This window comes from Salvelinus sp. IW2-2015, linkage group LG32 (assembly GCF_002910315.2).
Source record: "Salvelinus sp. IW2-2015 linkage group LG32, ASM291031v2, whole genome shotgun sequence".
Taxonomy (NCBI): domain Eukaryota; kingdom Metazoa; phylum Chordata; class Actinopteri; order Salmoniformes; family Salmonidae; genus Salvelinus; species Salvelinus sp. IW2-2015.
In genome coordinates, this window is record NC_036871.1 from 12,848,286 (window position 1) to 12,861,646 (window position 13,361).

Below are 13,361 nucleotides of genomic sequence, written 5' to 3' on the forward strand. Positions count from 1 at the left end.
CCCCCTCCTCTCCCCTGTAACTATTCCCCAGGTCGTTGCTGTAAATGAGAACGTGTTCTCAGTCAACTTACCTGGTAAAATAACAGCAAAATAAAAATAAAAATGTTAGCTAGCTAAACAATGAACCATAATCCCAACTCATAACATTACTACCCTGCATGAATCTGCAAGTAGCTAACCAACCAGGTTCAATGTTAGCGAGCTAATATTAGGCTGACTAGTAATGCAAATGGCTCTGAGATACGAATAATATTAATACACTGTTCAGACACATAACTTTAGCTAGCGAGCCAGCCAGCTAACTRTATGCTTTAATAACTTTGTCAGAAAACWAATTTCTGACAAAATTWGAAATGTATAATATCTGAAAATGTAGCTAGCTAGACTATCTTACATGGCTGGACACTTCTCMCTCTCTGTCACGGATGCCATGGTAGTCCTTAGTTTGAAGATATAATCTGGAGACAGGTTTCATACAACAGCCTTCTGTGTTCTCTTTCCGAATCCCTCTGCATATTTGCAATCAAACGGCAGAATTTTCTCCAACTCCTTAGCTATCATACTCTATTTCCATCGGGCATTCCACTGATTTCAAAACTTGGTCCTCCAGAAAGTTTAGAGCAACACATATGCAGTTCTACTACGTGATATCTTTTTTTTTAAACGCTGCGTTAGAAAGGATTACCTACACATACTGACCAGCTCATGTTATAAACAAAAGCGYGCTACATGGCTGACCAATCCGAACTCATCTCTCGGCATGTCCAGCCCATCCATTATCTCTGCCAATCATGGCTAGCGGGAAGGTTCCTGACTTTTTCTGTGACTAAACCAACTAGGCTCGCAATTTAACAATTGTATTTGTATTTACAGATGGCATACGAGTTTGTTATTAAGGCACATGAAAGTTCACATGTTCCAGAATGCATTGCTGCCAAAAARCGCATTTACATTGTTTTTTAACGTTATGTTCAAATGCCTCTCCTGTGAAGTTATGACTTGCGACATACGCCTAGTTTCCTGAAACGACACCAGTCACATTGTAATGTGTGCACTGGGAGTCGGGAAGCAAGTTCTGTGGGTGAATCATTTAATAAATAAATGAAAACATAATACAAAACAAGAAACACGAACAACGCACAGACATGAAACTGAAACAATTACGACTGGGAAGGAACCAGAGGGAGTGACATATATAGGGAAGATAATCAGGGAAGTGATGGAGTCCAGGTGAGTCTATTGACGTGCAGGTGCGCGTAACGATGGTGACAGGTGTGCGCCATAACGAGCAGCCTGGTGACCTAGAGGCCGGAGAGGTAGCACACTTGACACACATTTACAGTTTTTCTTAATCTCATTAAAGCATTTTTTGGAACAATGTTGACAATTTTCAAACAGAGTTCACAAGACATAGAACTCTGTGGCCTTTGGCAAAACMGTAAATGCRTTTCAAAATGTTGTTGATTTCTCTAAATATAAATACATTCATCAAAACCATATAATAGAATACAAATTGCAAGTACATTAATCGAAAGAACAAGATTGGTTGTGTTAACAAGATTAACACAACCAATCAATCAATCAATCAATCAATCAAATATGTTTTTAAGCCCTTTTTACATCAGCAGTTGTCACAAAGTGCTTATACAGAAACAGCAAGCAATGCAGATGTAGATGCACCATACTTATCTCTTGAGTCCAAGCAGACAAAACAGAAAGTTAGTATGTCTTTTGAAAATCCCACTAGATTTTGCAGTCACTAAATAATTATGATCAAAATTGGAAGTACAACTATCCCAAAGTGCAGAATTATGGTCAATTACGCTTCTTTAATGCATATTTCACCGAACAATTTCAAACACATCAAATCAAATATTATTCCAGCACATTGATTGCAGGAATCATTCATCAGTATCATCACAATCCAATTCTATGTATTCAATACAAAGGCTGGATTGCAWTTTTTTTTGTAGACTTTCCACATTTTGTTACGTTACAGCCTTATTCTAAAATTGATGAAATCGTTTTTTCCCTCATCAATCTACACACAATACCCCATAATGACAAAGCAAAAACAGGATTTCTCTGTACTTTGCTCCATTCATCTTTCCCCCGATCCTGACTAGTCTCCCTGTCTCTGCCACTGAAAAACATCCCTACAGCAAGATGCTGCCACCACCATGCTTCACAAGTATCCCCTGTCAAAGGAGGAGACGGCAGCTATGGAAACATATGTCTCCGAATCCCTGGGGCAGGGGTACATTCGGCCCTCCACTTCACCTTCCTCCTCGAGTTTCTTTTTTGTGAAGAAGAAGGATGGAGGTCTGCGCCCGTGCATTGACTATCGAGGTATCAACCAAATCACTGTGAGGTACAGCTACCCGCTGCCTCTCATAGCCAGTGCGATAGAGTCAATGCACGGGGCGCGCTTCTTCACAAAATTGGATCTCAGGAGCGCTTACAACCTGGTACGTATCCGGGAGGGAGGCGAGTGGAAGTACCACCTCAGGGCACTATGAGTACCTTGTCATGCCGTACGGGTTGATGAATGCTCCATCAGTCTTCCAGGCCTTTGTAGACGAGATTTTCCGGGACCTGCACGGGCAGGGTGTAGTGGTGTATATCGACGACATTCTGATATACTCCGCTACATGCGCCGAGCATGTGTCCCTGGTGCGCAGGGTGCTTGGTCGACTGTTGGCGCATGACCTGTACGTCAAGGCTGAGAAATGTCTGTTCTTCCAACAGTCCGTCTCCTTCCTAGGGTACCGCATTTMCACTTCAGCGGTGGAGATGGAGAGTGACCGCATTTCAGCCGTGCGTAATTGGCCGACTCCCACCACTGTAAAGGAAGTGCAGCGGTTTCTAGGGTTTGCCAACTACTACCGGAGGTTTATCTGGGGCTTTGGTCAGGTAGCGGCTCCCATTACCTCACTGCTGAAGGGGGGACCGGTGCGACTGCAGTGGTCGGCTGAGGCGGACAGTGCTTTTGGTCACCTGAGGGTTCTGTTTACCTCGCCTCCCATGCTGGCTTATCCGATCCCTCTTGGCGTTCATATGAGGGGATGCGTCCGAGCCTGATAGAGCCGCGCTCTCTCATCGCTCGGTACGCCACCAAACTCCGCCCCATGGCTTTCTTTCGAAGAAGTCAGCCCGCGGAGCGAAAACTAGATATGGGACCGGAGCGTTGGCTGTCTCAAGGCCTTCTGAAGGCGTGGAGAATTGGCTTGAGGGCTAAACACTCCTTTCCTCATTCTGACTGACACCGCAATCTGGTACATCCGGCGGCAGGAGGACTCGACCCTCGCCAGGCAAGTGGGCCATGTTCTTACCCTTTGGTTTCACCCTTCCTACAGACCAGTTCCCAGAATGTAAGCTGACGCACTGTCCCGATTATATCACAGAGTCGTCCATAGATCACACTCCCCATAACTTCTGGCCTCTTTCCTTCAACCGTGTTATGAGCGGGACCGGACATCGAGCGGGCGTTACGTACAGAGCCCACTCCCCTCCAGTGTCCAGCTGGGCGTCTGTACGTTCCGTCTGCTGTCTGCGACCGTTTGATCTATTGGGCCCACACGTCACMCTCCTCTGGCATCGGTCGGACAGTGCGCTGTCTTAGTGGGAAGTACTGGTGGTCCACCTTGGCCAAGGACGTGAGGGTTTATGTTTCCTCCTGCTCGGTGTGCGCCCAGTGCAAGGCCCCTAGGCACCTGCCCAGAGGGAAGTTACAGCCCTTACCCGTTCCACAATGGCCGTGGTCGCTCCTATTGGTGGACCTCCTCACGGATCTTCCTCCYTCACAGGGTAACACCACGATCCTGGTCGTTGTGGATCAGTTCTCTAAGTCCTGCCGTCTCCTTCCTTTACCCGATCTCCCYACGGCCCTACAGACTGCGGAGGCCCTGCTTACACACGTCTTCCGGCACTACGGGGTGCCTGAGGATATAGTGTCTGATCGAGGTCCCCAGTTCACGTCAAGGGTCTGAAGGGCGTTCATGGAACGTCTGGGGGTCTCGGTCAGCCTTACCTCGGGTTTTCACCCCGAGAGTAACGGCCAGGTGGAGAGAGTAAACCAGGATGTGGGTAGGTTTCTGCGGTCTTATTGCCAGKACCGGCCGGGGGAGTGGGCAGCGTTCATCCCCTGGGCAGAGAAACTYGCTCCGCCACTCCTCCACTAACCTCTCCCCCTTCCAGTGCGTACTGGTTCTGGCACCTTGGCATCAGAGCCAGATCGAGGCTCCTGCGGTGGACGAATGGTTTAAGCGCTCGGAGGAGACCTGGGATGCCGCCCATGTGCACCTGCAGCGGGCCGTGAGGAGTCAGAAATTGAGCGCCGACCGCCACCGCAGTGAGGCCCCGGTGTTTGCTCCGGGGGACCGGGTCTGGCTCTCGACCCGAAACCTGCCCTTCCGCCTGCCCTGCCGGAAGCTGGGCCCGCGGTTTGTGGGKCCAATCAAAGTCCTGAGGACACTRAACGAGGTTTGCTACAGGYTACAGCTTCCCCCAGATTACCGTATTAACCCCTCGTTCCATGTGTCTCTCCTAAGGCCGGTGGTGGCTGGTCCACTCATGGAGKCTGAGCTGCGGGAGGTTCCTCCGCCCCCTCTGGACATCGAGGGGGCCCCGGCATATGCTGTTYGAGCACTACTKGACTCGARGCGTCGGGCGAGGGGGCTTCAGTACCTCGTGGAGTGGGAGGGGTACGGTCCGGAGGAGAGATGCTGGGTGCCGGTGGAGGACGTTTTGGACCCTTCGTTGCTGCGTGAGTTCCACCGTCTCCATCTGGATCGCCCTGCGCCTCATCCTCCGGGTCGTCCCCGAGGTCGGTGTCGTCTAGCCGGGCGTCAAGGGGGCGTGGGGGGGGAGATACTGTCACTACTTCCGCCGAAGTCGGTCCCTCTCCTTGTTCGGGCGACGTTCGGCGGTCAACGTCACCGGCCTTCTAGCCATCGCCGATCGACTTTTCATTTTCCATTTGTTTTGTCTTTGTTTTACACACCTAGTTTCAATTTCCCAATTACATGTTCATTATTTAACCCTCTGTTTTCCCTATGGTTTTTGTGCGTGATTGTTCTATGTATGTTCGGTCCGTTATTGTGGGCTCGGTATTACGAMATGTTATTGGAATATTTGAGAAAGGTTACTTGTGTTACTCATCTCTGCTGTCCTGTGCCTGACTCCTCTCCACCAGCTACACCCAGACCATTACAACCGTAGGGATGGTGCCAGGTTTCCTTCAGACGTGCCACTTGGCATTCAGTCCAAAGAGTTCAATTCTTGGATTCATCAGACTAGAGAATCTTATTTGTCATGGTCTGGTAGTCTTTACGTGCCTTTTGGCAAACTCCAAGCGGGCTGTCATTTGCCTTTTACTCAGGAGTGGCTTTCGTCTGGCCACTCTACCATAAAAGCCTGATTAGTGGAGTGCTGCAGAGATGGTAGTCCTTCTGTAAAGTTCTCCCATCTTCACAGAAGAACCCTGGAGCTCTGTCAGAGTGACCAACGAGTTCTTTGTCACCTCCCTGACCAAGGCCCTTCTCMCCCGATTGCTCAGTTTGGACGGGCGGCTAGCTCTAGGAAGAGTCTTGGTGGTTCCAAATTTCTTCCATTTAAGAATGATGGAGGCCACTGTGTTCTTGGRGAMCTTCAACGCGGCAGACATTTTTTGGTACCCWTYCSCAGATCTGTGCAGATCMATCCTGTCYCGGAGCTCTATGGATAATTCCTTGGTCATGGCTTGGTTTTTGCTCTGACATGCACTGTCAACTGTGGGACCTTATATAGACAGGTGTGTGCCTTTCCAAATAATGTCCAATTAATTGAATTTACCACAGGTGGACAACAATCAAGTTGTAGAATCATCTCAAGGATGATCAATGGAAACAGGATGCACCTGWGCTCAATTTTGAGTCTCACWGTAAAGGGTCTGAATACTTATGTAAATAATGTATTTCTGTTTTTTACTTTTAATACGTTTGCAAACATTTCTAAAAACCTGTTTTCGCTTTTTCATTTAGGTTGTATTGTGTGTAGATTTGATGAGGAATTGTTTAATTTAATAAATGTTAGAATAATGCTGTAACGTAACAATATGTGGAAAAAGTCAAGGGATCTTTATACTTTCCGAAGGCACTGTACAGGCCTTAATCCACACACAAGTAAAGCTTAGAAGGTCACAGTGTTGAATCTGATGATTTAGGAGTAACCCAACTTCAATCTCTGCATGTCCCCAATATTATAAAAAATGTAAACAATTAGACAGTCCCCAATGCCTAGATCTTTCCATATATTGTACATAGTATGACACTGAAGAGATGATTTAGAATTTTGTGCAGTAGCATTTAATGATACTACTGCACTGAAAACAGAGAACATCATTTCACACATTTCTCTTCTGATGAAAACAATGTGTTTATATTCTGTGAACCAAACACTTAACAGTGAATTTTGTGTTCACCGAGAACATTTGTATTTCAGGTTCTGCTAACTGTGGTCTAAGATATGCAAGTCAGGTACTAAGGCAAGATCAGAAGTTCTGAAAATGTATTTGAGCATTTGATCATCGCCGTTCCGCTGTACATACATTTCAACACAGATCCAACAATTGCTTGTATGTGATTGAGAAAAACTGTAACGGATGGATTCCCTCCAACATGTGACTGTTAGCTAGCTATAAAGCACTTGACATCCTACAGAGTTGAGTTATGCCTATCATGGCCAGACTCTTACTCCTGGTGAGGCTGTTGCTAACCACTAGAGCTTATGGTCTGGTAAGGGGCTGTACTGTTGCCAGCAGGCCTAATAGTTTGGGAAACGGATTAGCTACCTAACTACCAAACTGTCCAGTTACCTAACTACCTAATAGACATCTCCACTGTCCAGAACTCAAACAGATATTCTCCAACAAGACTTATTCAAACTGTCTTTCAGCTTTGAGTCTCTCCAACTGAAGAGGCCTTTAATTAATGTCAGCTTTGAATTCATTCAAAAATGCTTTTTATTTTCCCAGATGAATTGTCTATCAAAGCAGCCTTGATGTGACAGCATGTTGGCTGGGGAGGGCTAGTTTAGCTTTGATCAAGCCAGGGTACTTAAACTCTGTCGAAGTTAACGTCAGCCCTAATAAATTAACGTGTGTGTGTGTGTGTGTGTGTGTGTGTGTGTGTGTGTGTGTGTGTGTGTGTGTGTGTGTGTGTGTGTGTGTGTGCTGTCTCTTATACACATCTAGATGTGTATAAGAGACAGGTGCGTGCGTGCGTGCGTGCGTGCGTGCGTGCGTGCGTGCGTGCGTGCGTGCGTGCGTGCGTGCGTGCGTGCGTGCGTTTTGAGGCCTCTGGCTCTGAAGTGGAGCGTATCTGCAGAGCCCTGAGATGTTCACAGGCAAAATGAGATACACCTGCTCTCACAGACAAACATAAACAGACACACACACACACACAGCGTACATCATTCTGGACAGCTTAACTTAATGCATAAAGATGAAGAGCAGTGGATCGGAGCCTTTCAGAGATCTCAAAGTAGCTATACTGTATGACGCCAGACAGTAGGGCTCACTTGTGCCAATGGGGAAACGTTTGTTAATTGGTGGTAACTGTCTTTGTACACCAAGGTCAACCTGGTTGCAACAAGTAGGACCAAGGCAGTCGTTGTACTCCCTGACGAAGACAAGTTTTAAAATCTTTATTTCCATTCGACATGCCATACAAATAAAGGCATTTTAATGATACGAGGAGTGCCTTGGTCCTCTTTGTATTTTGATGACCAATTAACCCCTTTTACCAAAGAGCACTTTCTATCTCCCAAGCCATACTACTGTGTACCCTAGCAGCGCTTCCCTTCCTTCTATTGTCTTGGTTATTAGAATGCTGGTGTCTAGTGTTTAGCACTATCCAAGGCTGTCTGATGCCATTTACACTGACTGGCGCAATCAGGTGAGCTCACGGCCACACGGTATACTAACTAGTCAACATTAATGACTTAGTGYATGTGGAAATATTAGGGATGGCAGGCGATCAAATGATGTAGAAATCCTGTCTTTCACACAATTTTTTGGGCATGAGCAAGTCCATAAAAACAGTCAATGTTTTATGTTTGCCTGAACGATGACCCACAGGTATACARACKTTGTTACTCATTGCCCTCCCTTTTAAAAAGATGCCCTCCCCACAGAGAAAGATGAAAGCAAGCTTTTAGGAATAGCGCCAGCCCCWTTTAGGAAAACTGTCCTCTCTCCTCTGCTTTTTGGCTCAATACATTCCCCTCTCCCGTCCATTTAGCTTAATTAACCATGGAGTTTAGTTTGAGGACCACACGACCAACATGMCCCCCACCTCTCCTGAAAGCTGACTATGATAAATAGCTCTATCCAGCTATCCAACCACTCTCTCCCCCTTCTCCTTTAGAATGGCTAAAACCCGTATTATTCATTCTTGCTCTCTAATGGCTGTCAGTTGTGAGGAAGGCCATAGATTGTGGTGGCCTGACATTCTGCAGGCAGGCTGGATGGGACTCAGAAATAAAGGGTCTCTGGAAATCGTCCAGATGCTTCCGCCATTTTGATTCATTGTCAGAACGCTTCTCCACAGCGTAATTGCCTGTTGAATGCCTTATTTCTTCCTCTCCTTCCTCTCCTGAACCACCACTACCCATTTCTCCTCTCCCCTCCCATCCACCAGCACCATTATTTTATAGCTTCTTTGACGTGTCAACAACAAGTTTCCACAGCTATTTTAAGAGTGTTTTTTTAAAGGTGTTAGGCACTCGTTTTTCCTTTGCAACGCTCGGTTCGCATCTCAGTTGAGTCTGTCTTTGAAATGTGTTTTTCTGTGGTATCCCCGTGYTCATGCATGCAGTGTTTTTATTTCTGTCGCCATTGATACTAATGTAGATGTGTTGTGTCGTTTCTTTACTTGTCTCTTTTCGGATGGCATGACAGGTACTTGAGAACTGTTATGTTCGGTAGTCATCATTTATGCTATGCGAAGATTTTAACATGTCACAGTAAAATGTACTCAAAACAACTCTTGGGAACCTAGCTGGGATGTTCCCTTGTTTCCTTTTATCACAGAGAAATCACATCGGGGAGAACCCTACTCTCCACTCTTAAGTMGAATTTTCACTTAATGTCCCATTGACATCAATGCAGACGCAGCTGACGGTTGTGTGTGTTTGTCTATCTAGGACTCCGGGGCGGATGCACTGGAGCTCAACCTTTCCTGTCCCCACGGAATGGGAGAAAGGGGCATGGGACTGGCCTGTGGACAGGTATCTACCAGCACACTGACACACACACTCCACCAGTGTCACACACTCTGGCAAAACCATTTAATTACTTAGACCTTTAAATTCCTCGTGGAACGCGGCTGAACCACATCCAACCCTTTCTGTCCTGTGTCGATCGTTCGCCATTCTTTAATATGCACTCAATACACATAGCCATACACATARCCAATTGCTTTGAAAATACAATTTCTTTACCCCGAAAAAAATATTTCTTACAGAATTCCACTTTAGATTCAGAGAAATACTCTGATGAATACATACACTCGTCTTGTAATAAACCCTTAAAAGTTACAGATTAAAAMTATTTAAACAAATGTGTCAAAATCCCCAAAATGGGCCTTAACCAACAAAATCCAATCACTAGCACAAATGTAGCACTTGGTGTCTTTTCTAACAGCAATGCTGTGATTTGACTTGATTTCCTCCATCTGCCGTCTCCTTACCCTGGCAGTTTACGATCGCCAGGGGACTTGGGCCTGTTTCCCTCTAAACACGAGACAGAACCATTGTGCCCCCTGCAGTGCTCATAAATTACCCCCCCCCCTTAACCGCACTGTGTGTGGATCCCCCCTCTGTAAGGACACAAGGCTAATCACARGCCTCTGCCTCCTGGCAGGTAACCTCTGCGTGAACTAAAGCAAGGAAATAGCATTTAATCACACCGACGGTGGCCACACACATATATGCGCAGAGAGAGAGGGAGACACACACACACAGGGTGACATCTTTTTCAGATTCTAAGAAAATGCAAGGGAAATGATTTAATGACACATAAGCATGGGATTACGGCTGCTTGCTGGTACATCTTCCAGGAATGCTAACAATAAGCTTTGACCTCCCAGTACAAAAGCTATGCTACTGAAACTAACCACAGGGAAGGACCTATTAAAAAGCTACCATCTGAAACCAGAGCTCACTGCTGGAGGTGGCACCAATTTAAGATCTTACAAAGACTAGAACCACAATTATATCATTACGCTGGCTAGGCCTGTGGATGTTAAGACTACAACATACAGTTGAAGTCGGAAATTTACATACTTTTAGGTTGGAGTCATTAAAACTYGTTTTTCAACCACTCCRCAAATTTCTTGTTAACAAACTATAGTTTTGGCGAGTCGGTTAGGACATCTACTTTGTGGATGACACAAGTAATTTTTACAACAATTGTTTACAGACAGATTATTTCACTTATAATCCACTGTATCACAATTCCAGTGGCTTTAAAAGCTTCTGGTAGGCTAATTGACATCATTTGAGTCAATTGGAGGTGTACCTGTGGATGTATTTCAAGGCCGACCTTCAAACTCAGTGCCTCTTTGCTTGACATCATGGGAAAATCAAAAGAAACCATGCAAGACCTCAGAAAAAAAATTGTAGATTATCACAAGTCTGAGTTCAGTTGGAGCAATTTCCAAATGCCTGAAGGTAGATCACTCATGTTATACAAAAGACAACAATACGCAGAGTATAAACACCATGGACCATCGCAGGTCCGTCATGACCGCTCAGGAAGAGACGCATGTCGTTCTAGTAGATGACACGTATCTTTGTGTGCGAAAATGGCGAATATTTCAAACACAGAAAAGGACCTTGTTAACGATGCTGAGGAAACAGGTACATGACAGTATATATGAGTTATAGTAATGACGAGGGTCTATTAGACATAACCGGGAAGGCTCACAGGAAGCAGAAGATTGATTCTCAAACCCATCAAAAGCTAGAATCGCACGGTAAAAACTGGTGCATCATGGGGACAAAGATTTGTACTTTTGGAGAAATGTCCTCTGGTTGGATGCAGACAATAATAGTAAGTGTTGGCCATAATTGATACATCAGCATTATGTTTGGAGAAGAGAGGAGGCTTGCAGGCCGAAGAACATACCCATCCCAACCGACGGGGTGGCAGCGATCAATGTTTGGTTGCTTTGCTGATGAGGGACTGTGCACTTCACAAAATGATGGCATTCATGAAAATAAAATGATGTGGAATAATTGAAGCAAACATCCAAGAATAGTCAGGAATTAAAGTCTTGTTGCAAAATGGGTCTCTCAATGGACATGACACCAACAATTCCGAAGTTGTGGCAAATGGCATTAAGGACAACAAAGTAAGGTATGGAGTGGCAATACAAAGCCCTGAACTCATACCTAGATAATGGTGGCAAACTGAAAAGTGGCGAGCATGGGCTCCAAATCCTTGACTGCAGTTACAACCATTGTCTGTTCAGGAGGAATGGGCGAAATTCGTCCCAACTTATTGTGGAAAGCTTGTGGAAGGTACAAAACTTTACCAGTTAAACAATTTTAAAAGCAAGTGCTAGACAATACAATGATGAAGTTATGTAAACTCTGACACTAGGAATGTGATGCATACTAAAATGCTGAATAAATCATTCTCTCTCTTATATCTTTCATTGAATCAATTCTTAAAGATAAAGTGGGTGATCTAATGACCTAAGACAGTCGAATTTCTACCAGGAATTAAATGTAGATTGTGACAAACTGAGTTAAATGTATTTGCTAAGGTTGTGTAAACTTCGCGATTCAAGCTGTAGAAGGGTAGATAACAGAGAAATATATGATAACTGAATGAGTTAGTTTTGTGGGTTTTGGAGACGTGTGCTAGCCTTTAATGTGTTATGTTGTGCCATTAAGCAAGCCCTCAGGTTCAGTTTTAATTTAGAAACAAATTAGTGATGACCCAGGGGGAGAGGAGCGGTGGACGCTTCCCATCAGCAGTCAAAAAAAACGTGGAGACGGAATGGACAGCGCGCGCTCGCTTTTCTCTCTCTCTCTCGTCTCCTCTTCTCTCCTCTCGTCTTCTCTCGTCTTCTCTTCACTCTCTCTCTCTCGTCTCTCTCTCTCTCCTCTCTCGGTCGTCTCTCGTCGTCTCTCGCTCTCTCTTATTCCTCTACCTCTCTCTCTCGTCTCTCTCTTTTGTCTTCTCCTTCATCTCTCTTCTCTTCTATCTCTTCTCCTTCTATCCCGTCTTTCTTCTGTCTTCTCTCTCCCTTGCTCTCTCTGGTCGTCTGTGCTCTGTTCTTTCTCTCTCGATCTCCTATCTTCTCTGTGTATGTCCACTGATACTGGACTATTCCCCTACGCAGAATAATACACACATATATAGTGTACTGAGTGCAGACACATGCATACACACACACATAATTAAAGGTATCACAGCCTCGGCCCAAGAAAGAAAGCAGTACATAGGTACATACAAAACCATGCCTTCATACAGCCTTCCCCAAGGCCTAGGAGCTGTCCATGGTCCTGCTTCTCATTCTCCTGTGATTCCCTCTCACTCTCCTCTGAAGGCGTAGCCCACAAAGCCTCCAAAACTCTATCCCCCCTCCTCTATTCGATCCTATGCTTTGTTCTGCGCGGATAGATCCCTCTCCAGCTCAGTGCAAGGAAACCATCCTTTACTTCTGCCCCAGTCACTTTGATGGGCCTTTCCCTCAATACAGGAGTCACATTGAAGTATTGTGTTAAAACCGAAACAAAAGCCCCCCCGAGATCAAAAGTAGACGATGTGCCCGAGGATCAGAGCTATTGCCTTGCTGCACAGGCTCTTTTTTTATGGAGCCGTTGATATACAGTGGCACTTAATGTCCCTCAACACCACGAGATGGTCTTCCTGGTTCTCACCGCACCACCCACCACCCTGTAAAAGAGACAAAAGGAAGCATATGTCATATTGGCCCATGCAGGCTGCACTGGATCAAAAATGTAAAGCTCTCCCAAGGAGGACACCTCTCTCTGGGCTTGTGTGGTGTGTGGGAGGGGTATGACGAGTTAGGGGAGGCCTAAAGGGAAGTTGGTGCAGGAGGCAGTACTTTGCATCCACATTGCTGAGAGAGGTCCTCGCAGGCCAGCGGCTTTGGTTGCTGCACACACACTTGCAGCCCAATGTCTTCTATAAGCTGTCACAGGAGTGTGCGTGTGAGTGTGTGTGCCTGCTTCACAGACCAGCATCACCCCCCTCTGTGAGGACATTAGGTTCTTACCAGCAGCATCTGTTAAAACACACACAGTCTTAGCCTTCTAGGACTGGCTTACTAGTGTTTTTTATACAC

The 13,361-nt window shown here is 45.7% G+C and overlaps 1 protein-coding gene across 1 annotated transcript in view; it reads left to right on the forward strand.

Annotated features, from left to right (window-relative positions):
- Positions 1-13,361, forward strand: part of dpydb (dihydropyrimidine dehydrogenase b) — a 159,742-nt gene that overhangs the window by 106,991 nt on the left and 39,390 nt on the right. The window contains exon 16 of the mRNA XM_023976995.2: positions 9,184-9,267. Coding sequence (XP_023832763.1) covers positions 9,184-9,267 — 84 coding nt within the window. The remainder of the gene's footprint in view (positions 1-9,183; positions 9,268-13,361) is intronic.